At 42.1% G+C, this 25404-nt stretch overlaps 3 protein-coding genes across 8 annotated transcripts; 2 read left to right on the top strand and 1 right to left on the bottom strand.

Moving 5' to 3' along the window:
* The first annotated feature begins 437 nt into the window (after positions 1–437).
* pfkfb4a (6-phosphofructo-2-kinase/fructose-2,6-biphosphatase 4a) lies at positions 438–15840 on the top strand. Of its 4 annotated transcripts, none has more exons than XM_040002964.1 (14): positions 438–588; positions 7607–7723; positions 7857–7953; positions 8046–8112; positions 8214–8288; positions 8365–8421; positions 8502–8623; positions 8733–8940; positions 9056–9202; positions 9292–9396; positions 10045–10174; positions 11410–11472; positions 11569–11633; positions 13255–14424. In XM_040002964.1, the coding sequence occupies exons 1-14, from the start codon at positions 534–536 to the stop codon at positions 13312–13314; spliced, it is 1368 nt and encodes a 455-aa protein (XP_039858898.1). In that variant the 5' UTR covers positions 438–533; the 3' UTR covers positions 13315–14424. The 4 variants fall into 4 exon arrangements, with proteins under 4 accessions (XP_039858898.1, XP_039858897.1, XP_039858895.1 ...); XM_040002963.1 differs by lacking the exon at positions 13255–14424 and adding an exon at positions 14823–15840 and having other exon boundaries at positions 440–588; XM_040002961.1 differs by lacking the exons at positions 438–588; positions 13255–14424 and adding exons at positions 4738–6645; positions 14823–15840.
* Positions 15841–17177: 1337 nt separating this feature from the next.
* Positions 17178–19770, bottom strand: arpc4l (actin related protein 2/3 complex, subunit 4, like). Its single transcript, XM_040002970.1, has 6 exons — positions 19640–19770; positions 18934–19052; positions 18500–18611; positions 18310–18405; positions 17779–17949; positions 17178–17699 (listed from the first exon to the last, which is right to left on the bottom strand). The coding sequence occupies exons 1-6, from the start codon at positions 19640–19642 to the stop codon at positions 17694–17696; spliced, it is 507 nt and encodes a 168-aa protein (XP_039858904.1). The 5' UTR covers positions 19643–19770; the 3' UTR covers positions 17178–17693.
* tada3l (transcriptional adaptor 3 (NGG1 homolog, yeast)-like) lies at positions 19020–23872 on the top strand. 3 transcript variants are annotated; one of them, XM_040002966.1, is made up of 10 exons: positions 19020–19130; positions 20199–20305; positions 20616–20859; positions 20993–21240; positions 21394–21499; positions 21604–21739; positions 21830–21933; positions 22056–22162; positions 22530–22721; positions 22828–23870. In XM_040002966.1, exons 3-10 carry the CDS (start codon positions 20650–20652, stop codon positions 23018–23020), a joined length of 1296 nt encoding a protein of 431 aa, XP_039858900.1. In that variant the 5' UTR covers positions 19020–19130; positions 20199–20305; positions 20616–20649; the 3' UTR covers positions 23021–23870. The 3 variants fall into 3 exon arrangements, with proteins under 3 accessions (XP_039858900.1, XP_039858899.1, XP_039858901.1); XM_040002965.1 differs by lacking the exon at positions 19020–19130 and having other exon boundaries at positions 20076–20305; positions 22828–23872; XM_040002967.1 differs by lacking the exons at positions 19020–19130; positions 20199–20305 and adding an exon at positions 20325–20516 and having other exon boundaries at positions 22828–23872.
* The last annotated feature ends 1532 nt before the right edge of the window (positions 23873–25404 follow it).

Raw genomic sequence — 25404 nt, 5'->3', positions numbered from 1 at the left:
AAGTCGGCTTCCCCTCATATATATGACTGTGGAACTTAATAAAAAAAGGTCATCGCCTGGTCGCGAGACTGGCTTTAAACCATGATCCCACTGAAGACCTGCAAACCAAACCAACGTACTGCGCGTTTATGGATATTTCCCAATCCGGTTCATGATATATATAGGTTTGAGTTTATGCTGTGCAGGTATTTTTGTTTTGTTTTGTGTTGTTTGTTTTGAATGAAATATCACATCCCTGTCAAAGTTGGCTGCCAATCCAGTCCTTCTTCTTTTGCTCTGCCTGTAAGGGTTGGGCTGGTAAAGACGTTCCGGACAGTCTAAACGTGGGTGGGGTGTAGGAGGGTCATAAGGCAGGTAGGCCGCTCTTTCATTATACCCATTTTTGTCGAAAGCCGTCCTCCTGACTCCAGGTTCCCGCATACGTACACGCGCGCGCGCACATCGGGGGTGTGTACAGTGAGCATCAGTGGCGCTGGCTGCTGTTGGACGCACGTACACACCGCCAGGCACTGCGCTCCATCAGACGGACTCCCATGATGAGAGGCTGCTCCAGCAGGTCCAAGCTCTCGCAGAACCAGGACAGAGCGGGTAAGAGGCGTCGATTTCCACGCTCCTCGGATCCGTTCGTTCAGCACTTTGAATTGTTCTCCTTTAACAGACAGACAGCGTAGGACGGCGAGGGGCAGCCCTTAAAGACGTAAACAAGAGTCGATGCCTGTTGGTGTGCTGGCGCTTTCACCTTTACCCTACATAACGGCAGCTGGCGACAGTCTCTGGGTTTTTCTCTTAAATAGTTGGCAGACTTATTTGGAACAGCAGCAGCTTCACAGCTACAGCCGGGCGGGTGTTTTAGAGCTGCTGCTAGAATAAAATAAATTTTAAAAAAAAATAACAAAACGACAATGTTACGATTTGGGCGCGTGCGTGCGACACATCTTCCAGGTTATTGGTGTGTGCCATCATCGGGCTGTGATTGCTGTCATGGTCCTACACTGATTCCTGTGGTGCTGCTGGAGAGGCTGATGGTTTGCGTTTTATGGCTGTTTGTTGTGACTGATCAGATGCCGCTGCGATGTAACCGCAGCCTGACGCCCGTGTCTGCTTCATCCTCGATCGTAATAAGCTTCGGGCTCCCTCACACTCCCTGTACGGCCAATGCCGACTTTACTACCAAGTGTAATGTTAATGTCCACTACTATGTTAGGAAATGACTTGTCCAGTATGTTACAGGCTACAGGCGGTTAGCTGCAATCAGAGCCTGACAGCTGCTGGGAGGAGGAGGAGGAGCCCGGCTCAGCTCCGTTTCCTGTTCATGTTCTCCAGTGGAGCTTTTTAAGACGACACTGAAAAATGTGCGAGAACCTCCTGCCAAGCAGGAGTGTCAGTGGAGGATTGTCAGTGGCTGATTTCTCATAGGCCGTGTACAACTTTAAACAAATATCCTTCATCTGATGTTCTCTAGCTGACTTTTACGCAGTTTTGCGGTTTCTGTCAAAACTTTTTGCACTGCAGCATGTTTATTTGACAGCTGAAAATATAAAAATAAATCACGAGTTACTGTGCCATTTCTTCGTGGACCTGATGAACCTGACATATATTATAGTCTACTAGCAGACAGGGAATTTGAGCGTGTAGGGCCTATTTAATTAGAAAACCTCCATCAGAGCATATTTAGGTCAAGGGCCCTGTTGCTACCCCATCACGATCGACTCTGTGCTCCAAAATAGTATAACTATAACGAGAGGTGGGTAGGTTAGCCAAAAAAATTGTACTCAAGTAATAGTAGCACTACCTCAACATAGTTTTACTCAAGTAAAAGTAAAAGTAGCCGTTCAAGAAATTACTCGAGTACCAGTAAAAAAGAATTTAGTTTAAAAGAAATGCTACTTTAGTACTGTGTAACTGATCATAACATCTGATTTAATGTTTAAAAATGAGATAATCAAACAGACACAAATATAAAGTTTAGTGCAAATGTTGGTATTTGAAAGACTGAAAATCAAAAAACAACAACGACTTGACATAAACTGTAGGTTTGTGTCAGTGTCTCATGCATTTTTGATTAAAATGTGTTTATTATTCATGCAGTGAAGTTACACTGAGTAGAGTAGCGAGAAATGTTTCTCAAGTAAGAGTAGCAAAGCTTCATAATAATATTACTCAAGTAAAATTAAAAAGCACAGTGCAGTAAAGCTACTCCTAAAAGAATTTTTTTCCAAAGTACTCAGGTATATTTAAACGAGTAAATGTAATTAGTGACTACCCACCTCTGATTATAACACATAAGAGTGTAAAGAGCTTTGAAAAACATATTAGGTACACCAGTGCAGTGATGTAAACTTTTTATACAGGTCTGATCAGGTCTGCATAAGTTCTGCCTTTGTGAAGCTTTCTGTGTTTAGTTTTTATGTTTAGTGCCTGTGTGGTGTGCTAAGTTCTGTGTCCACTGCAGGGGATTTGCACTCCCCCAACTGCTTTACTCTGTTCACCTGAGATGAAGAGCACATGACCTAACATATTATTGTGCATATATGACAAAATTGGACTTGCAAAAATTAGTCACCAGTGAGATGTGTTTTCAGGCTGGTGAGTTTGATTCCAGTAGCAAAGTTTAATATACTGATAGACTGCAGACTTACAGATGAGGACAGATGGAGTGCAATACTGCCATCTCATGGACATTGTCAGGGAGTGGAGTGAAGCGTGTGAGCATGTGGGGAAAAAAGTTGTTTGCCATATAAAATGTGAAAGAAAAGCAGATATTTTTCACTTTACGTTTGATGTAGTGCAAAAACTATGGTTTTTGGACAGGTCTGTTTGTGAGTATGAAAATAGAATAAGTGGACTCTGACTATGACTAATGAGTCGAAACTCAAAGCAGTGCTGTGGTGTATAATCCCACATAATAGGTCACAGCAACAGTGTCATCTTGTTGCTCCACACTTTCAAGAGTCAGGAGGAGTCAGGAGCAGCAACTAGTCGTGGCTATCTCTTGGCCATGACCAGGCTAGTTGCTGCTTCAGGACTATTTACTGTTATTTTATTACATTTTACAGACACATACATTTGAATCGGGAAACACCAAACCCCTGTACTCAATTAAAACGAAAACGTCTTTCCTAAAGACACACACAAAGTGTTTTTCCTGCTGACTAGACTTCTGTGAATCAGGTCAAAGGTTAAAGGTGGAAAGAACTATGCTGAAAATGTGGTTGCCAGGTTGGACAGTGATGAGAGGAATGGATAAAAGTGAAAGCACCTATTTGGCTACAAAGGGCTATTGAGGTCCATTTAAAGTAGAACTTTTAGGTTTTCATTAGTGAGTTTATGTAGAAGTTCAAAACCTTAAAAGAAGAAGAAGAAAGAAAGGAAGACAGCATGACTTTTACATACCTGATGTCTAGGAAATGTGTTGTTTATCAGTACTCCGCTGAGTGCATTTGAAATACAAACATGATATGGTTTTATGTGATAACACATATTGTTGAGTCTCCTAATCATCATACAGTACATACGTTTTTTCTTATTGTTTGTTTTAAGCATTATACATCGGTTTATGACCTTTCAGCTAAAAGTAAGCATTTGTAATTAGTCTTTTCAGCATTGATTGCTTATAAAATGGGTTCTGACCTTCATCTAAATCTCATTTATAAACCAACACAACTAGAGTAAATAAACAACACGTGATCACTTGACCTTTATGAACGCACTCACCATGTAACTCGGACCTCTGGGGTATGACTTTTCCAAAAGCTACCTTGGATTCAAGCATTCCAGTTAAGGATGTAAACCTGGAAATGTGAGTTAGGCTGCTCTCCATTTAAATACAAGCAAACAAAATTTGTGCTGACAAGGTCTGCTCTTCTCAAGAAATACTAGTTGTGTAAAGCATGCTTCTGTTGTGATAGCTTTTACAGGATCTTTGTCAAATTGTTATTAAGCTTTTCTAAAGACCTGGGCATCGATTAGTCCACAATAAGGCAAACTATACAACTAGAGAAAATTCAAGACTGGTGATCCACTCTTTTTTTTTTCTTCCGTCTGTCCCGTTTGGTTCTTTTGCATCAGAATTATTGTCTAAAGGCAAAGAAAGATGCCCAGTAGATTTACTTTACCAAATGGACCATCCCGGCCTTGCCGTATTGGTCTATTTGATTCACCTTTGCTGTTATTGTTTATTTTATTTTATTTTCACTTGCTACACACGGGACAGACATGACTGAGGGAAAGAAAAGGGAGAAAGAAAGAGAGGTAGGGAAAGAAAAACAGCGGGGAAGAGGAACGGTGATAAAGGGCAAAAAAACCCCAACAAAACAAAAAGACAAAAAAAAATACATATATCAATCACCTGGATCACCTGTTGAGAAAGAAAAAAGAGAAAACAAGCAAAAAAAAAGAGAGCAACATAATAAACAACATCATCGCGATGATCTATGTGAATATAACAGTAAATACTAAGTATTGAATATTATTGTGCAGCACGTAGGATCGATAGCTGGTGATCCACTCTTGAGGAGTGAGTGTCCTGTAAAGTTTACACTGGGGGCATCGCATGTACTCCTGAAATAGGCAACAAAGTATATAGTTTAGAGAAAAGGTAGTATACAGTGTTCAATGGTTCAATGGTAACCTTATTGTCCCCAGTGGGAAATTGATTTGCAGTATGTCCACACATGAAACAACACACACACACACACACACACACACACACACACACACACACACACACACACACACACACACACACACACACTCAAAACAGCCCAGAGAGAACAGCCCAAATGTTATCATCAACAAAGTCCAATGTCCAGTAGTGATGGCAACAATGCTTATGGTTTAGTGTTATTAATCATCACAATAGCAGCAGGTATAAAAGGCACTCTATGTCTCTTGGTTACTAAGGTTACTAAGTCTGGTCTTATTGGTCAAAGACAAATTACCATGCCAAGCAATGATACAAAACATTAAAATACATCCAATAAAACTTTTATAAAAAAGGGTCATCATTTCAGAATCTCCTTAAAAAGTACGGTCGTTATTGGACCTTTTTCACTGTAGCATCAAAATGTGACTCAAAGGACAGAACCTTATCAAGAACAACCCCTAATTACTTAAAACTATCCACCCGTTCAGTTGCTGCACCATGTACTACTGTTGGTGCAGGACGGGGGGATGGCTTCCTGAAGTCAGTTACCATACAAGGCCTGTTACTGAAAGTATAATTATCACTTATTAATAAATGTATTAATTAATGAGTATTGGAGAAAGCATGCTATGAAAGAAACCAATGGAAACAAAGTCTAAGTTTTCCCTCCGCTGATGTTACGCACTGCTTTTGGGACATGCTGTAGACGACAAAAATGATGACAAGAAAGCTGAAGTTGTGGAGCAAGGCAGATGCCAAACTTTAGTACCAACTGTGAAGCACAGTGGTTGGCTGTCTCTGTGCCTCTGTGCCTTGCAATTACTGAAAAAACAATGAATTCAAAACTGTATCAAAATGTTTTATGGCAGAATGTCAAAGCAGCCCTTCGTTATGTAAAGCTTAGGAGAGGTTGGTTGGTACAACAGTGACCCAGTGTCACTGTGAGCACTTTAAGCCAATGAGATGCTGCTGAGGACCATTATAAGAGGACCATTAAAATCAAGACCAGCCAGAAATATTTTTGAGCTTAAAACTGTTATTTAGAGGTGGGACAATGCAAATGTCAATGCTGCTATTGGTGCTGGATTGAAACTAGGGCAGTAGGATTTACACTAGTTTCTATCCTCTAGGTTCAGTATGTAGCGCACTGATTTATTTATCTATTTATTTATTTATTTATTTTGTGGAAATGAAAAAATAGACCTCAAATACTGCACTATAAAAGTCCCTGAACCTTTTTGTGTTCACTGTCACATCCATTTTACTTCTCGCCTATAGCACAGTGTGATGTGGTTGTCGGGTTTGGGGGGAGGCCAGGTGATGCACGGGGGGGGGTGTCAAAACAACAGAAGTTGACTCAAAGCGTTTTGGAGTTTCAAAATACACGAGAAGCTGAAAGGTGTGTCATTGTGGAGAGTAAACGTCACAGTGATTTAATTGTCATTAAAGCGTGTTCATAATTTGCAAACTGATCGTGATGCATGTCATAAATCATGACACCCTGCTTCCTGTTAAATACGCTGCTTTTATAGGTTAACAATATTGATATCAGCAATACTGGCCCCGTAATTATTTGTTATGGGGTAATCGGTGTAATTATGCAACGATTGTGTTTTGTGGTTGCGCAAAACATATAAAACTTACGTTTAATCACAAAATTGTTTTGCGCCTGTGCTGTGATCATTACGTCCAACTGCCGGTTGTTGGTATCGGCAGATCAGGTCACGTGACAAGTGGCACAGAGAAAGAGAGAAAAGAACGCTCGTGCCGTCTCCATCCCGCCACACCAACGCGGATGAAGCACCGGTCGACTTCAGAGCAGCATCACGGGAAGAAGCCCCGTGTTCCTGCTGCCGCCGCGGCAACCTCCACCTCACCGCAAGACGGAATGGAGGACAAAGCAGCGACAAATCCGCGGGAGCTCACGCAAAACCCCCTGAAGAAGATTTGGATGCCGTATAAAAACGGCCTTCCTGAAAAACACATTTGTCAAAGGAAGGGTGCGTATGACGTGGCGACAACAGTTAGCTTGAATATATAACGTTTGTGGTCATATGAGTATCAATGGTTGTGCTTCACAGTTTCTCCGGAACCCTTTTTTCTCTTCCGCGTGCGCGTGAGCGCGTGTGTAGAGGCTTCCAGTCCGCCGTGAATAATGAGCGCTGGGTCAGTATGCATTAATATCTGTGTGGCAGTAGCTGCCGTTACCGCGGGGAGTACAGTTCACAGAGGTCAGACGTCTCTCTGCTGCAGCAGCCATCTGGTTCGCACGCTTATGTAAGGACTCACATGATGCTCGCCGCACATGAAGGCTGCTCGTATCGAGGAGAAAGGACTGGTACGAGGGATGACCCTCTGTGGCGACCGCCGGTTGTAAACAGGAATTGTATCCCCGCAGTCACGCGGCTCATTCGCCGTGTGGCTGTGCTGCTGAGTTTTACCAGCGCGCCGCAGCACGGTCAGGGTCTCCTCACTGTGGCCTGACTCGGAGAGGATTATTGGAATGAGCGGAGTTTAAAATAATGAGCATGTGGCCAGTGGTTGGCTGCTCTCTGGCCCAGTCACCTGTGTACGCAGTGGCTCAGTGTGCTGGCTTTCTCCAGATGTCTGTTGCAGTAAAAGTGCTGTTTCACAAGACCCCCTACACATCTTACAGCAACTGTGACCTCTGTTATACTTCTGTCTATCACTCCACGTTGTCAGGGTGGTGAGACTTTATCAAGATGAACGATATCAGCACCACGCAGGCACACACATTCTGATAATGCCAATCTAACGTTCAAATTATATCTTTATAAATTGTGTAATATGAAAGATAGCATTTTGGAGCCAGTCTCCCAATCTATCCCCAAACCTGGTTGTTGACAGTCTTGATTGAGTAACTGTGTGTTTTTAAATTTGACTTTCGTATTGTAAGGGATCAGCTGCGGACTGAAGCTTCCTTGATCTCTTTCATTTCAGTATGTATGACCAACTGTCCCACACTCATTGTTACCGTGGGCCTACCTGCCAGAGGGAAGACCTACATCTCCAAGAAGCTGACCCGCTATCTCAACTGGATCGGAGTGCCCACCAGAGGTACATGTGCCATAGAGTTGAACAGAGTGTGTCAGATTTTAGTAAAATTATGCACAAGAGCAGAAGCACCAGTGAGAGTGTTTTGAGTGCAATTAAAATAAATAGCTTTTGCCTCCATTTTTTTTCTCTTTAGAGTTTAATGTTGGACAGTACAGAAGAGAGTTTGTAAAGATCTACAAGTCCTTTGAGTTCTTCCGTCCGGACAACGAGGAGGGGTTAAAGATCAGAAGGTAAGGGTGCTTTTGGCATCATGCTACCTTAACAAGTTATTTAATCACTAATTATGTAACATTTTATGGCCGATTGTCTGTGATTTTCACAGAAAGTGTGCTTCAGCGGCATTGAACGATGTGCGGGAGTACCTCACAGAAGACGGAGGCCAGGTTGCGGTGGGTCATGTGTTAATTATCACACAGGCTGAGATATTTTCTTCAGCTCAGATACGGGGTGCAGTGCTAAAAAAGCTCATATAATGTGTGTGTTACTACAGGTGTTCGATGCAACAAACACTACCCGAGAAAGAAGGGAGACCATCCTGGAGTTTGCGGAGCAGAATGGCTTTAAGGTAACCTGGCGGGCTCAAAGTGAGGGTTCGGGTTTTGCTGGCGGTCACACTGACTCTGTCTTCTGTCTTCCTTCAGGTGTTCTTTGTGGAGTCTGTGTGTGAAGACCCAGATGTCATACAGGAAAACATAGTGGTGAGTGTCTGTGTTTGTTGGCACTGTTTTGACTCGTTAGAAGATGCAGGGCTCACTCCTCTGCTGTTGCTCTACTTTAGCAAGTGAAACTGGGTAGCCCGGACTACACCAACTGCAACACAGAAGAAGCAGTGGAAGATTTCATGAAGCGGATTAAGTGCTATGAAAACTCGTACGAGACACTGGATGAGGTTCTGGACAGGTGAGGTGGAACCTGGTGATGGTGTGTGTGTCCCCATTGCAAAACTATGGGAGTAACCGGCTTAAAAAACACATTTTCTTATTGTATTTTATCTGTGTTCTCCCCTCAGAGATCTGTCCTACATTAAAATCATGGACGTTGGTCAGCGGTACTTGGTCAATAGAGTGTTAGACCACATCCAGAGCCGGATTGTCTACTACCTCATGAACATCCACATCACACCCCGCTCCATCTACCTGTGCCGCCACGGGGAGAGCGAGCTAAACGTCAAGGGTCGTATCGGAGGAGACTCGGGTCTGACGATTAGAGGGAAGGAGGTACAACGAAACTTTACAATCAAAGAAAAAATGTCTTCCAAACCCTTACCTGTCTTCCTCCTGACTGCATGAGCTATTGTGAAAATAAATAAAGGTTTTGTTTTTCTTTCTCCAGTTTGCTAAGAAGCTGAGCCACTTCATCCAGGAGCAAAACATTAGCGACCTCAAGGTATGGACTAGTCAGATGAAGAGAACCATCCAGACAGCCGAAGCCCTCAATGTGCCCTATGAACAGTGGAAGGTCCTGAATGAGATTGATGCTGTAGGTGGTGCTCTCTTGGCTTCTGCACATCACTGTTGACTACCTATTTGTGCTTCTGTGTTGAAGTTGAACCCGTATGTGCATTTTAGGGTGTGTGTGAGGAGTTGATGTATGAGGAGATCCAAAAAAACTACCCTCTGGAGTTTGCACTAAGAGACCAGGACAAATATCGCTATCGCTATCCAAAAGGAGAGGTCAGTGGTTATTTTTTAACATGTGGAACATTGCTAATGCAGGCAGGATTTTCCTTTGTGGGTATAATGAAGTGCTCTTTTTCTTTCTGATAACCACAAACATGATCTAATTTTATCTTAATGGCTTCTGGCAGCCTACTCTGTGCTAATGAGCTTCAGCTTCTCAGACAGTATCGGCTTAACACTAGATCACAGTAAACAAAGGCTTCAGCGTTAGTCTGTGTGTGTGTGTGTGTGTGTGTGTGTGTGTGTGTGTGTGTGTGTGTGTGTGTGTGTGTGTGTGTGTGTGTGTGTGTGTGTGTCAGATATATGTGATCAGGTGGTGTGAGGTGCCTGCTGGTCCTTTCTCACCTTTAGTTCATTCCATTACCTCTCCATTAATCTGTAACAGGAAGATGGATATGGGCATTAGCTGGTTGCCCAGTCGGGCGGTGACATCATGCTTTCGGAAATGCCGTTAAAGCCTATGTTAGTCCACACAGCCTGTATGGATTTTCCATTTGCTCAGATGTCATCCTGTTCACCTGTGAATTAATTACTCTGCAGGATGTGTCAATGTCAAGTGGAAGTCTTATTTTACACATTCAGTTTTTTATATTGTTTTGGGGATTCGCACGATTGCCTTTTCCGTTGTTTTGTGCCACTCAGTCCTATGAGGACCTGGTGCAGCGGTTGGAGCCCGTCATCATGGAGCTGGAGCGGCAGGAGAACGTGCTGGTCATCTGTCATCAAGCTGTCCTGCGCTGCCTGTTGGCATACTTTCTGGACAAAACAGCAGGTCAGTTTTCAAACTGAAATGTCAAGAAACCTGAGAGGTGTAAGAGAAAAATAATTTTAGGAAACACATTTTAGTGTAAAACACACACAACGATTTTTATTGTAGATCACGTAGATCCTGGAGCTATCTGCTCAGTTTCATTTTCACATCTATTGAAGGCAGAGTGATAGATGAATTATTGTGCATGTCCGGTCCCCGGCTGCTTCCACAGCTTCACATGCCAGACTAACTTTTGTGCACCTCACAGACCTTCTTGGTTGGGTTAGAGTCTTTTTAACTAAGATGCTGGATGAGAGGTTTGTGCGCTGACATGTTTTGCATAAAGCTCATTTTTCAAGTGAGCAGTTGGAGACGTACGTGGCTGACTGACCTCATTTCTGTTTATCCTTTATTTCAATAATTCCTCCACTTCAGAATTCTTCACTGTGTCACTGTCTCACACTCACACTGTACTTGAGGGGTATTAAAAACTGCCATATTGTATTTAGTGATTAATGGGTTTTTTCACCCCTCCAAAATAACGATCCATGATGAGTTTACTAGCAGACGCTGTTATTTTGAAAGTTACCTTGCTGTTAGCCAGATAGTTCACGATATCATTAGCAACCTCTCATGAGTGCAGCCTGTGACAGCAGTCTTTGTTGTGAGGCGGCACAAACTAAACTGCAGGTCCAAGAACATGGAGTTGGAGTCCATCTGCTAGAAAATAATAATAATGGATTGGATTTATATAGCGCTTTTCGGGGCCCTCAAAGCGCTTTACAATTCCACTATTCATTCATTCTCACATTCACACACTGGTGGAGGCAAGCTACAGTTGTAGCCACAGCTGTCCTGGGGCAGACTGACAGAAGCGAGGCTGCCATATCGCGCCATCAGCAGTAGGTGGTAGGTGAAGTGTCTTGCCCAAGGACACAACGACCGAGGCTGTCCGAGCCGGGGCTCGAACCGGCAACCTTCCGGTTACAGGATGAACTGCCAACTCTTTGAACCACGATGGCCCCAAAGAAAGCAGAGAGAACTGATTTGGACCCATTCTTTATTCATCACAAAATACTTGTTTACTACCTGATGAATCACATCTTTTATTAATTCATTTTAAAAAGTGCGCATGTCACTCCTTTAGCATGCACATGCACGAGTACCTGCTCCCACTATGAAAAGAATGTAAATATGTGAAAAGCACTGTGTGTACTTATACGGTGGTGCTCTAATGAACTCATCTTTCCATACAGAGGAGCTTCCATATCTGAAGTGCCCACTACACACGGTGCTGAAGCTGACACCGGTGGCCTACGGTAGGTCCGCTGTCGTGCCAATGTGCAATGTACAAACTGAATATACATCTGCTGCCACATAAACTAATCAAACAAACCTTCTTTCTGCACGCTTAGGCTGTAAAGTGGAGTCCATCAGCCTAAACGTGGATGCAGTGAACACGCACAGAGAGAGGCCAGCGGTGGGTAGCATGACACACACACGCACACATTAAACAGACACATACAGCAGAGCCTGCTTTCTCACAGGTAAGGTCGCTCACTGTGGTGCTCCTTTCTGATTTCCATGCTTTCATAATCGATGCAGAGCTGGCTCGTTTGGCAGATCCTGTGTTGGTTACAGACAGTGTTGGTCAAGTTATTTGAAAAAAGTAATCAGTAACTAATTACTGATTACTTCCCCAAAAAAGTAATCCCGTTACTTTACTGATTACTTATTCTCAATGGTAATTAATTACTTAGTTACTTAGTTACTTTTTAAAAACATGATTTACAACCTGAAGAGGTGATAAAGAAATAGATCTTTCGGCCCAATTCTACTTTTTCTACATAATCCATCATACAAAATGTAATCAAATGGAAAAGTCTCTTTTTTTAACTTGTTTTATCAGTTTTAATCTTTTAACTTTATGCATCAAGCAAAAATTAAATTATATGCACCATTCTCTGACTGGAAGAAATTAGTTTAACAGTTAAACCTATTTTCTGCACATTCCAGCACATAAAATAAAATATTTTTTGTGTTTACACTCACTCTTTCAAATAGATGCAAGTAAAACACAGCAGAAAATAAATAAAATCAAAGACTAGCGGTCCTGTTGCTCTATTTTCACCTGTATAGCAGGAGTGGCGTAGGCAGAGGTTTACCCTGGTGCAGGTGTGCCGCAGCGGTCAGTTGAAGAAACCGCGAGTTTCTGTGAATTTCCCATTACATCGTACTCGGTGCTTGTTTAGGGTTTTTTTTTTTTTTTTTTTTTTTTTTTCGCTGTAAAAAGAAGTTTTCTTCCCACGCACAACGGACACCTATGTTTTTGTCACTTTTTATGGAATCAAACTCAAAGTAAGGTCAGTACTTCCACTCTTTAAACGCTGCACGCTCATACTCTCTCCGGCACTCGATATATGATCCATTGTTGATCTGCACACAGCTGTTGCCACGAACGTCATACTCGCTTACGTCATTGTCATGAGACATTCTCGCAAAAAAATCACGGTTTTAGTAACGCAGTAACGCAGCGTGCTTGCGGGAAAGTAACGGTAATCTAATTACCGTTTTTGCAATAGTAATCCCTTTACTCGTTACTTGAAAAAAGTAATCAGATTACGCGTTACTGCCCATCTCTGGTTACAGATTAATGAAACACTGACTAACTGCTCTTCACATTCTCCCTCATTTCCTTTAGGTAAATAGTCCTCCAAGTGGACCATTTTAACTGTTTTATTATTATTATTTTTTCTAACAGGAGTTGATACTGAACAGCGATGAATTCTGCATAACAAATACTACAACAGTGAATGTTTTATGCTCTGCATGTGTTTTGTGGTTGAGCACTTACATTATTTTATTTTTTAACTTTTGAACTAGATTGGCAAAACCATAAATATGTGCATACAGTGGTTTTCATTTCTTCTTGATGCTGTCACACAAGTGGAAAAATAAATCCATGTGGGGGCAAAAAAACGTTGAAACCTTAAACGTGATGCATTATTCCAAGTCGTTGACATGGTGTGTGCCCAGTGGATTTCATGTCTCCCTTGTGTTTTGATCCCTCCTCCTTTTTGTCTGTTTTTTTTATCAAACAGAACGTAGACGTGTCGCGGATGTCAGAGGAAGCTTTGCTAACAGTGCCATCTCACCAGTGAGGCAGTACCCTCCCCTCCCAACACCCCCAACCCTCCCCCCTCCTTTAGTCCTTCATTACCCACACAGAACCCTTCAGATGCACAGTGTACCTTCAGGAAAAAAAAATCCCTGACTGAGTCTCTTTCCACTCTTCATGTCTTCTGTTCTTCCTTCTCTTGTAATAATAAGACGTGATGATGGTGGTAATCGACTGGAATCCAGTTTGTAATTTTTCATTTATTAATCCTGTCACGGACCTTGTGACAAGCTCATTCTCCTATTTTTGGAGAATGAATAAAAAAACAAAACAATCAAATGAAGGTGTTGTTGAACTGATGCTGTACTCCCGACTGTGAAACAGTGACACTCCAGCACCTTCTGAAGTGCAGTCAGTGAACACGTTGTTTATTTGATTCTGTCTGTTGAACTGATTTTTAACCACGTTAACTTTTAACGGTGTGCCATCACTTTATATGTTTGTAGATAGCAGTCAGAAAACTCTTAAGGTTAGCGCTTTGTGACGTAGCCAAGTGGTGCAGTTTCTCTATATTTGCACATAAACTCTTGCACATAAGCTCCTGTTTAATTTGTTAAGATGTCCTAACACTGTCTAATGAAAATGCTGGAAATATGAAATTACACTTTTCTTGTGAAACAATGTGAAGACTCTCACAGTGTTTTTTCACGTCACTGATCAGAACTAAGAGGAAGCTATTTCTGTTGACTGTTTTTAAATAAACTACACTTCCATATCATGTATCTTTATCACACTCTTTTTGTGCTTCATTTTAGAAAGCATGGCATGAATCTGCTTCACTGTTTGATATTAATGAATTGTCAAAGACTTAAAATGGGTGTAGAACGCTGACTTGGGTGTTTCTTACTGATATCAGAGGGAGATCAAACAAACGCTGGAATTTCCTTCGTATCTTCTTCTGTGTACACATGAAACGTTCAGTGCAGTGCAAACCAGGAGACTGAGATTTCTCCTGGTCATTCATATGCAAAGACTCCTCTGGGGTGAATAGCAAACAGCTAAACAAAACGCTCACTGTGCCAGTCACAGATTTCTGTCTGCACTGACTTAACAAGGCTCTCTGATTAAAATTAAACAAAATAAGAGGAAATTTTAAAAAATCACATTTAAAGTAAAGAAAAAGTAGTAACAAGCATTTTAGGTTAGTCTCAGGTGCTGCTGTGAGGTTTAGAGAAACATGTAGTTACCAACTTCCAGACACCAATTACTTGGCAGTCTGCTCACGCCAGTGACTGTCATGGTGATGGGGCTCTCCAGATGGTGCCTTGGGCAAAAGAAATGCAAAAAGTCGTGGATGGAAAACTGATGGAAGAAGTCGCAGCAGCAGCAGACAAAAGCATTAACATCCACTGACAGAGAGAAAAAGAGGCTTTCTTGTTTTTTTCACCCCAGTAAAAGAAGAGTCCTTGTTTTGGTGACTTGTGATAAAAGTGGGCTTGTGTTGATGCATATTCACTCAGGACACTGACGCTGCTGCATTCCTTCTTCCAGAACGTGAACGTCCAACGTACGGCTGAAGACGCCTTGCAGACCGTCCCTCCTCATCTCTGATACCTCTGCTGGCTGGAACCCGGTGATGCTGAAAGCTGGACCTTTCCCCTTCCTCCTTTTTCTTCCTTTTTTTTCCCCACCTTTCCAAATGTGCACAACCTCCTCACACTGGTGACCAGCAGGTTAATGTGTCTCCTCCCTCCTCCTCCACCAGCGCCATACACACGCACACATTTCTCTGTTACCCCTTGTTTAAGCATATTTTTTTGAGGAACTTGCGAGTGTCCGGGCCTCAGTGTTCAGCGGGGCCCTCGGCATCGCTGTTCCAAATTATTTATGAATCAAAGTATTGTCTTGCACAGCAGGGAGTTAAACGCTTGGCTCACACAGCAGATTCCTGTCTGCCTGTTACTGTACTCAGTGTGGTTTCATTGTGTTGATTTTGCGCAGCAGTAGCACTAACACTGAAAGTTACTGTGATGTGTCTTGAAGTATTAACCCTGTGATTTTTTTTTTTTTTTCCGCTCCATGTTTTTGATATGCAACTGTAACGTGCAATCATCATCGGATGTGAAGCTGTATTCAGTGATAATGTGCAATTTGTAGGCTGCAAACCTACTCGGACAACAGCTTACTATTTTTAAAGTGCTGATTCAGTAATAGATTAAAGGACTGGGTCGTTCATTTTTAATGGTAAACAAGTAGCCATTTCATTTTGTAGGGCTGGCTGGTGTAATAGCTTTCCTTAGCTATGTGGTGTACTGTATCTGCTTGTACAGTGTCAGCTGAAACTGATGTTTTATGTAAATGATGATTCCACACACGGGCCTTCAGTGAAATACACTCACATGCTTTCACTCATTTCTGTGGAGAACACATCAGAGCATTAAACATGCAAAACAGAAACAAAGAACACAATATTAGCTTGAAGTTGGTGTTGTGGGTTAAGATTTTAAAAAAATGTACATCCCAACTACACAATAATAAAGATGTTATTTTTTTAAGCCAACCACTCCAATCTGTCTTCTCACTTGAGATTTTTGTGACTGCATACCTTGTGATGGGTTTCTTTATGAGGGTTTTGTGCAGTACTGGTTCGTGTTGTGGTTATTTCTTGATAATGGGATTATATGTGGGCGGCGCGGTGGTTAGCACTGTTGCCTCACAGCAAGAAGGTCCTAAGGTTGACTCCATCATCTGGACGGGGCCTTTCTGTGTGGCCAATATGCTGTGCAGTGTGTGCTTAAAAATTTTAAGGAAACTGATTTTCAACTGGACTGAAAATCAGTGGCAACAGGTCTCCAGGAGTGAGGGAGCCAAATCAAAAACATCAAATCGTCAATATGTACGGAGGTGTCTAGGAGAGAGGTCCAACAGTGAGTGCCTACAGCCATCTGTAAAACACTGTGGAGGGGCTGTCATGGTGTAGGGTTGCATTTCAGCCAGTGGTTTTAGAGATCTTGTTAAAATTGATGGGATTTTAAACAGATTAATCAGATTTTGATCAACCAGGAAATACCATCTGAAGATAATCTGATTATCAACATTGAGCAGTGTGGGATCATCTTTGATGTCCTTCAAGAAGCCTGCAGAACTATTTCTGAGGACTCATTAAAGAAATGACAAGAGAGCTTACCTAAAAGACATCAGGCTGTGATTAAGAATAACGGTGATCAAATCAAATGTTGACTTACAAGCTGTTCTGCCTTTAAAAAAGTATTTCTATGTGCGTTTATACCTTCCAATCAATTGCTGCATTTCCTACTTTCTTAGCAAAATATAAATATGGGGCGATTTAACACTTATGCACAGTACTGTACAGTCAAATGCATGAACCATGGTATCACAATGGAAACTTAGGAAGTTGCAAAGCTATCTTGCCATTATTGTAAAGTTAATTTGGCTGCGTCCTCTTCGAGCCAGGACAGAAACACAAATCTCTTCCTCCCTGCGTGTGACGGCAGTATCAGCCTCCACGAGTCACAACTTTTGTGAAGCATGTGTGCGTGTAGTAAGTACAGCTGCTCAAATTAAAGTGGATTTTTTTTTTATTATTTTTTTTTAAGAAATACTTAAGGTTATTGTGAAAATGGCGCTTTCTTCACAGCACACTCAAGTCTCGATTTGGATTGAACGATTCGGATTAAGTTGTGAATGTGAACAAACACCGTCAGACGCAGCGACTCACACCCTGCCTGCACTTCCCCTTCCTGGCGGCTGAAACGGCGCACAGCAGTTATGCATAAGGTAAAATGTGGTTAAAGGGCAGGCTCAGAACAACTTCCTCTGAAACAGAGCAAATCCATTTATAGGAACAGCAACAGTGCAGCAAAAACGTCAGCTTTCAAACACAAACAAGTATAAACAACTGAGTTTTATTATTATATTTCCGTATCTTCTTGCATGACTGATGGCAGTTTCTTTACAGTGAGCTCTTTCTACGTTTGACTTAACACTTCCACAAACAAGTATGTCCTGAACAGAGAAAATTTGGAGACAATTTAAAACGACAGCGACAGAACACAAAAAAAATACAAAATTCTTCTGAGTTTTATTTGGAACAGCACAGCCTCAGTGCTCCTGTACTCATGGTTATCAACTTGATTAATACTTTAAGGACCCGCCTTTGTTTGGGGATTTGTTCTAAGTGGCTGAAAATGAAACTGTAAATATTTCATTATGTACAGTCATTGATATTCATGAGTACAGGAAGACACTCGGGTGTAAAGGGTAAATAAAGGGCATCAAAGCCAGATTGGTCACGTTCCTCTCCTCTCGGGTCGGCTGCTCACTCCTTTAACTCTCCACTCTTGTGCTGAGTGGCAGTTGGTACATTCCCAGGGTGGCACGGGGAAAACACTAACATTTCCATCAGAACTGTAAAGACAAGAGAATCAAATTAACACGAGGCAATAATAAAAGCGGAGCCGCTGCAGGAAGCGAACAAGTTACTTACATTCTTGAGGAATTCTTCGGCAACGATACGGGCCCTGGCATTAACCGAAAGTTTCATCTCACTGATCTCCTTGTCGATCTCCTCCATGAAGTGGATGACAAAGTCCACCAACTTGTGTTTGTACATCTGCTCCGTGTGGAAGTTGGTAATCAAGAAGCTAATATCATATCCCTAAAATAAGAGCGGAAAAAATAAAAGACACCATTTGTGTTACTGCATTAAAGCTAGTGTAAATACTGAGATATTTAATGTTGTTTCCTTCTTTTTCTTGCTCCCTTTAGGGGTCAACACAGCAGATCATCTGCCTCCAACCCCCCCATCCCTAACATCCTCCCCTGCTGCACCAACCCTCTTCTGGATCTTCTTTATTGAGGTGTTTACTGTCTGTATGATGTTTCTAAAACATGCATGCATGCATGAAGACCTTTATGACTCATTAAGCTCCCACACTTCCTCGTTTTGTACGTGGTATTCTTCCTCTGATACTGTTAATAAGTACTGATTTCTCTTTCGTCACTCGCTGTCTCTTACCTCTACTGGCTTCCTCCGCAGAATGAAGAAGTTCTCTGCTCTCATCATCATGAAGCGCATAAACTTGTGGCAAAGGATCTTCTCGATCTCATCGGCCTGCAGTCAATCATAGTAGTTTTTAAAAGAGCGTTAGAATATTCTGGAAAGTCATAACCACAATAAAAGTTAAAGCCATTCTAGCTCTACTGACCTGCTTGACAGCAATACTGACTCTGACAGAGTTGATGGATCCCTCGATGAGAACCTTCTCCTTGTCATTACGGCTGATCACCACCGGCTGAAGCAGCAGCTCCTTACTGCTCCTGTAACAACGGCAAAAACAGTCCTTCTAAACACAGTAAAACTCAACGTTATGCTCGAGACCCCGCAACACTGAACGGGGAGGACATCTGCGAACAAGCTGAGGCAAGTCCCTTCAGTCCAACTTTAAAGCCTTGCCCTTGCTTGTAGCCATTTTTCTTCCCTCCTTGATTTTCGTATGCAAGTTTGCACATGACTGAACTCGTCTGCCAGCAGCTGATCATAATACACACATCTTTAGGGCAGGAGAAACATGAGGAAGCATAGGGTGGGAAACAGCATGGGACAAACCAGTGAGACTCAATTGAGTGCTGCTAAACATACCTGACCTCCACCTCTGGCTTGTTGTGGCGCTCCACCACCTGAGAGGAGAAGTTCTCCAGACATAGGGCTGCCTGCAAGGTGGCCCTCACAGCGTTTAAGTAGGGGCGCAGAGTCGCTGTCTGAAGAGAAAAGTAAGAAAAAGTCAATACCTGGGAGGATTCGGGCACATGCAATGAGATCCTTCCAGTTGAATAAAGGTAAATCGCCCAGCAGGGACTTGTATTTAAGGCTACGCATTACAATTATCCGTGTGCAAGTCTCACTTGACAGCTATCTGTTATCACAGGCAGAATGAACAAGTATCTACTAATGCTACGTAGCTACGTGTAGATCTATCTGCGATATGAATGCAGAAGAGGATGTGATGCCTTCAGGTGATCGACACTGCAGCTCATCCAAATTATTTATTGTGTTTATGCCAGCTATATACGTCGCTTTTCCACGGTTTAAGGACAAACTGTGGTGGAGCTACAGGTCACAGAAACGAGCAGAAAAGGAAACGAGAGGAAAAGACAGCTCAGTCAATCTGTTTCTGGAAACCGTATCAAGGATGCCCGTAATCTCATTTTGCTGCAGCCAACCAGAAACCACGTCTACAAGGAACACACAGCTAGCTAGCTAATCTTAAGTTAAATATGGCAGTAGTTACTTGGGGTAATTGGCTAAATAATTAAATATAAAGCTGAGTGTTGTGCTGGAGACTTACCATTTTTGAGCTGTAAAAGACGGAAGTTCCTCAGCCACGCCTGGGACGACTCTTCCGTAAATCCTACATAGTCGAGAAAATCTATGGTGTGTTCGTTTTGATGCAAGGGTTAGTCTAATGAATCGTTTTTACCCACCCAGCGTAAATGTCACGGTTCGCGTTTATTTCTCCGCCCAGGTGGAGTGTATTTTTCATAAAACGAGCACACCCTAGGGTGTTCCCATTCTGCACTATGAAGAGGGGACAACGGCTGTTGTCTCACGAGTTTTTATTTTTACCTTATATGGTTTTCATAGTTAGATGTCAATTATCAAGATTAACGTACACAAACTATACTGTCTAACTTCCAAATTAAAAGCTTGGCAGCAAATATTTTTAATACGCCTAGGTTTGGTATCATCCGATGATACCATTGTGATAGACTACTCAACAGGCTCTATGAAGCGCCAAGTCTCCAGACTCTGTATTCTCAGACTTGCCACTTTTTAAATTGCTTTTACGACTTAAAATGCCTGGTTAGGTTTTGTAAAAATTTAACTATCTTATCTTTTCTCCTCAGAATCGTCATTATATATAAAATGGGACATCATTTTAGGTGAATAATTTTCACACACACCCCCCTCTTACCACAATGGTTTCACCCATCATGGACGCCATTCAGTGAAGGTAACTATCGCTGCTCTAAAATATTATACACATTATAATTTGTGCGCTATATTTGTGTGGTGTGGGTTTAAAACGCCCATATTTAAAGCGTCTGTGCGCAAATCATGAATATGAAAGAAACCCTTGTTAGAATTTAAACGTATTCTCCAGCATTTCGGGCCCAGCGAGCCTGCGCTCTTTAAAGCAGTCCCGACTGTACGTGCGGCCGTACGTAAGTGTTTCTGAATTTGTGTGTGAGAGCTACAGCACAGAGCTGGACTCACATTGTATGTCAGTCTGATAATCTAATGAGTACTTTGTCTTATGCCAGTAAAATCACTGTCAGGTCTTTGCTGCAATACATCATGAGTGAGCTGAAGGACTGCCCCCCACTGAAATACTACGACTTTAAGCCCGTGGAGCATGTCAAGGTATGCCCCCGCTACACTGCTGTGCTGGGCCGCTCAGAGGATGATGGCATCGGCATCGAAGAGCTGGATACCCTGCAGCTGGAGCTGGAGACACTGCTGTCGTCAGCTACCCGCCGCCTCCGAGCACTGGAAGAGCAGAGACAGGTAGGAACAAGCTGGTGACCTCTCTTCTTTCATATAACTTTTCTTTTAACCATAAGGCTTTCATCTCTAAGCATCTAGATGCAGCCTTGTATATTAAAGGCTACCATAATTTTTTCCTCTCTATTTATCTCAGATCCTTACAGACTGGCAAGATAAGAAGGGAGATAAACGCTTTCTGAAGCTGGGAAAAGACCCAGACCCCGCTGCCTCATCTCGCCACAAACCAAAGAAGCAGAAATTGGACGGTAAAGGGGGTCATGGGCCAGGCCAAGGTCCCGGCAGACCCAAAACCAAAAACCTGCAGCCAAAAGTACAAGAGTATGAATTTACAGATGACCCTCAAGACATTCCCCGCAACCCTAAAAATGATGCTCCCAACAGGTCCGCAACAACTTACAAAATATATCTGCTTAGTTTATTTTCTCTTTGATGTTTCTTTTTTTTCCTTCTAATTTTCAAGTTATTCTCAGATGTGTGTTTTAGCAAGAAAAGAACTTTATTCTTATATTACCTTGTAATATTTCTGTTTTTAAGATTCTGGGCCTCAGTGGAGCCATACTGTGCAGATATTACAAATGAAGAAGTACGATTGTTGGAGGAGCTTCTTAAACCACCAGAGGATGAAGCAGACTACTTCAAGGTATGACATAGAGCCATGTACCCAATGTTATGTTACAAATAACTGTATGCAATGCAGTGAATAAGAGTGTTTTGAGGTTTGGGGCTGATCTGTGTTAATGGTAGATTCCAGCATTGGGAAAACACTACTCTCAGCGGTGGGCTCAGGAGGATCTGCTGGAGGAGCAGAGGGAAGGAGCACGAGCCAACGACAAAAAGAAAAGCGTCATGGGAGGGCCGCTTTCTGAATTGGACGCAAAAGGTGAGGGGAAGGCTCACTTGTGCCTACACATGACTGTGCATGAACTAGTAACTCCACCTTAACACCAACATTTATCTTCACTTGCTGTAGATGTGGACTCGCTGCTGAAAAAGTCAGAATCCCAACACGAATCTCCAGAAGACGGTTGTCCCTTTGGTCCTCTCACACAGCGTCTGCTGCAGGCCCTTGTAGAGGTCAGACTCATCATTTTGTGACCAGCTTTCGCCCTGATAACGCTTATAACAATGCATCATTGCGTTGTAAAAAAATACAAATAATAATATACATATAAATACATGAGCATGGTTTCTTCCAGGAGAACATTATATCCCCCATGGAGGATTCCCCTATACCGGACATTTCAGGAAAGGATGCTAACGATGGTGCTGGGACTTCACCCCGAAGCCAAGGAAAAGCTTTTAGGTATAATGTCAGCATCAAATACATTTTTGATGTATTACATGAGAGGACCTCCTGAAATAGCAGCCATTTTTAAACACAGTCTCCTCATCCACACAGACCTCGGTATCCTCAGCATGAAACAAAAGAAAAACCACATTCAATCTTTTTTAGGATGTTTTGGCAGGTCAGCAGCTAACTCTTCAAAGTACCTCAAATTGCTGTCTACTTTCATGCAGCTGTGCCTGCACACACAAACGTGGATGTTAATTCCTGTCCATTAAATTTAAAGGGAAAAATTGGTTCTAGATTTAAGGTGGTAACATTGGTTGTTTTAGTGGTGTTTTCCGCTCTGCATCTGCATATTTCTTGTGATCTTTGCCATCTTTAGCGTTCCTCATACGCGCTCCCTGGAGGCTCGAATCAAAGAGGAGCTGGTAGCCCAGGGGTTGCTGGACTCCGAGGAGCGACCTGGCCAGGGAGGAGACTCTGAGGATGAGGTCCTTGCAGAGCTGCTGAAGAGACAAGCAGAACTCAAAGCCCTGACTGCTCACAACCGAGCCAGAAAGCAGGAGCTGCTACGGTGAGGACAGAGAGCAGCAGTGGTTCTGTTTGCCACCTAAGTGAAACTGTACATGTGTTAGAGATCTTTGATCACATGAAACTCTGGATTTGCTGTTTTTTCACAGGTTGGCAAAAGAGGAGATGCGCAAACAGGAGTTAAGGCAGAGAGTCAGGGTGTCTGACAATGAGGTGATGGAGGCGTTCCGACGAATCATGGCAGCCAGGCAGAAGAAACGTACCCCAACTAAGAAGGAGAAAGATCAGGCCTGGAAAGCACTGAAGGAGAGGGAAAGCATTCTCAAATTACTGGATGGATAGAGGAAACCACAGTTTCTGTGGTGAAAAAAATATTGGAAGAAACCTCTTCAACCTAACACACAGCTCGAACAGCTGTCAGTTGCATCAAAGGCCTCTTTCAGGCTTCTCTCTCCGTTGACCTGCCGGCATCTGGACACGCCGACTTCATAATAGAACACAGACCATGCTGATTTTTGGGAATTGGAAATGGTCAAAATGGCTTTATTCTTACTGTAAATAGAAATGAATATAACTTGTTATTGCATGGTATTTTCTAGTGGGTTGGGCTGAGCAACTCGCAAATATTGCACTGTGCACATGCAGTCATGTTAACTCTGCAGCAAACAGTCTCACTTGTGTCGCTCAGCCTGATCTAGTGGCATTACTGTTGCAATGCAGGCTCCTCACTGATGTATGAAGCCACATGTTCAGATTCCAGCAGTTAAATGGAAGGTATGTGAAAGAGGCCAGTGATGTAACATACCGTTTATTACAGCTCTGCATGATTTAGGTAGGAACGTTTCTGTAGTTGTTTTTGTTCCATGTGATGTACAGCAGAGCAATCATCGGATCAGTAACATTCAGCATGCATCACTGACTTTTATACTGTTGTTTGGAACATTTTTCTTTTGTTGGTTCATTTTTATTTTTTTTACGTTTTTTAAATTTCATCTGCCATTGTAATGCTGTGAAAAGAATACATCAGTACAATTTAAGAACAGGTTTTGTATATGTTAAAAAAAACAGACAAGATGCTGCAGTGTGTGCAGCAACATCTCTTCCCTTCAGTGCTAACAGTGGGTCCACCAGGAGCAAAAAAAAGACATAGACCATTGCTACTTATTAAAACAATAAAACTGTTACATCTGTTGATATTTGTGCTTTTGCTTTCTTTATGTTCTTAGTCAGTTTATTTATTAGCAAAATGTTAAAAAAAATGCTGACCACATAATTAACAATACATTAGAATAAAATTAAATAAAAACACAAACATGAGAGAAACAATGTGAGCAACATGTCAAATGGGCCGCACACCAAGAAGAAGAGGTGAGCCCGATGCTGTAATCTAGCAACGTGAGCTTCTGCTTACAGAAAACTGTTCCCAGCAGCATAACACGGTGCATTACGATTAAAGAGGCGGTAACGTCCATCATCTCTGTATCTCAAAGATATATTCACTGCATGATATTCAGTTTTCAGTTGCTGATGCTGAAATCCAGCAGGTGGAAAAGGTTTACCTGATCACATACTTTGGTTCTTCACCGTATTAGAAGTACTTTTCTATGTAGGTCTCTAAGGAATGCTTAAAACTGTCTTCATTTAAAAGGAAAACAAGATATTTTCTCCATTCGGCTTTTGGGCTGTAGAATAAAATACAATCACATTGTTCCGGCAATAGCAGTAGTAATTAAGAGACAACTCTTAGACTGGAAGTTATTCTGTTTGTCACCAGTTTTTTTGCTGGTTAGGAGGATGTTCTTAAAATCTTTTTAAACTGCTGTACATAAAAGCTACATGTCTTCAATAATAAGCCACATTGCACATTGCAAATCCAGATTTCCTGCAGGGTAGGTGGAAGTAACAGGATCCAGAGGCACCACTAGATGGCAGTCTGTGCCTTTTGCTATACATAGTAGCCCATGGTTGATATAATTGCAATACTGTGTGTGTCTCTTTGTTGGTGATTGTATATGTCCATCTTTCACTTTATGATCCTCACCGATCTGGATTTGGGGATAAAGTAAGAGACTGTTGCTCAGTGTGCAGCTGTGGGTCACACAGTTCATCCTACAGAGAAACAGACACCCAAAGAAATGTCACCAGTAAGAAACAGTTTCCTTAAGAAACTGTCACATGGTCACAGCAAAAACCACCAAACTGCTGTTCACCCAGACGGATTCAGAAAGTATCTTTTGAAAAGACCGCAGCCATGCTCATGTTTCTTTGTCATTCTCAGCAGTTTCAAACAGCTTTTCTGTGATTCTTTCTCCTGATGTGTGTGATAAGAAAAGACTCGTCCATGTGACTTTCAAACTCAGGAGGCTTTATTAGAAATGTGTACAAAGTCCTATTATTGCTGTCTCTAATTTTGTTGTGGTAGTTTCATTTTAATGAAGAGAGGCAAAATATTAAATAAGTATTTGATCCCCTACAACACAGCCAAAATTCAGGTTCCCACAGATTGCCTGTGTGACAAGATGTAACACAAGATTACAATCAGTCAGTCAATTATAGATTCTCCTGATCTCAACTTCGTACCTATATAAAGCACGCCTGCGCACAGAATCAGTTTCAGTCCTTTGACAAATCAGAATCAGACCTAAGATTTGTCAAAGGACATCAGGGACAAGATTGACCATCAGCTTAATGAGAAGATGACAACTGCTGGTGCAATTATTCAGAAA

Source organism: Simochromis diagramma, unplaced genomic scaffold (assembly GCF_900408965.1).
Source record: "Simochromis diagramma unplaced genomic scaffold, fSimDia1.1 OVJJ01000646.1, whole genome shotgun sequence".
In the NCBI taxonomy this organism is placed as follows: domain Eukaryota; kingdom Metazoa; phylum Chordata; class Actinopteri; order Cichliformes; family Cichlidae; genus Simochromis; species Simochromis diagramma.
The sequence above is the reverse complement of the archived record's forward strand: the minus strand, read 5'-3'. Positions and strand labels throughout refer to the sequence as shown.

Excerpts from the sequence above, each read along its gene's own strand:
- pfkfb4a (XM_040002961.1), top strand. The coding sequence starts at position 6,441 with ATGAAGCACCGGTCGACTTCAGAGCAGCATCACGGGAAGAAGCCCCGT. Across the intron at positions 8,289-8,364 it reads CGGAGCAGAATGGCTTTAAG|GTGTTCTTTGTGGAGTCTGT; the intron begins GTAACCTGGCGG and ends GTCTTCCTTCAG. Across the intron at positions 8,422-8,501 it reads TCATACAGGAAAACATAGTG|CAAGTGAAACTGGGTAGCCC; the intron begins GTGAGTGTCTGT and ends GCTCTACTTTAG.
- tada3l (XM_040002965.1), top strand. The coding sequence starts at position 20,650 with ATGAGTGAGCTGAAGGACTGCCCCCCACTGAAATACTACGACTTTAAG. Across the intron at positions 20,860-20,992 it reads CACTGGAAGAGCAGAGACAG|ATCCTTACAGACTGGCAAGA; the intron begins GTAGGAACAAGC and ends TATTTATCTCAG. Across the intron at positions 21,500-21,603 it reads ATGAAGCAGACTACTTCAAG|ATTCCAGCATTGGGAAAACA; the intron begins GTATGACATAGA and ends TGTTAATGGTAG.
- arpc4l (XM_040002970.1), bottom strand. Across the intron at positions 18,612-18,933 it reads AAGCCAGAGGTGGAGGTCAG|GAGCAGTAAGGAGCTGCTGC; the intron begins GTATGTTTAGCA and ends CCGTTGTTACAG. Across the intron at positions 18,406-18,499 it reads TCAGTATTGCTGTCAAGCAG|GCCGATGAGATCGAGAAGAT; the intron begins GTCAGTAGAGCT and ends GATTGACTGCAG.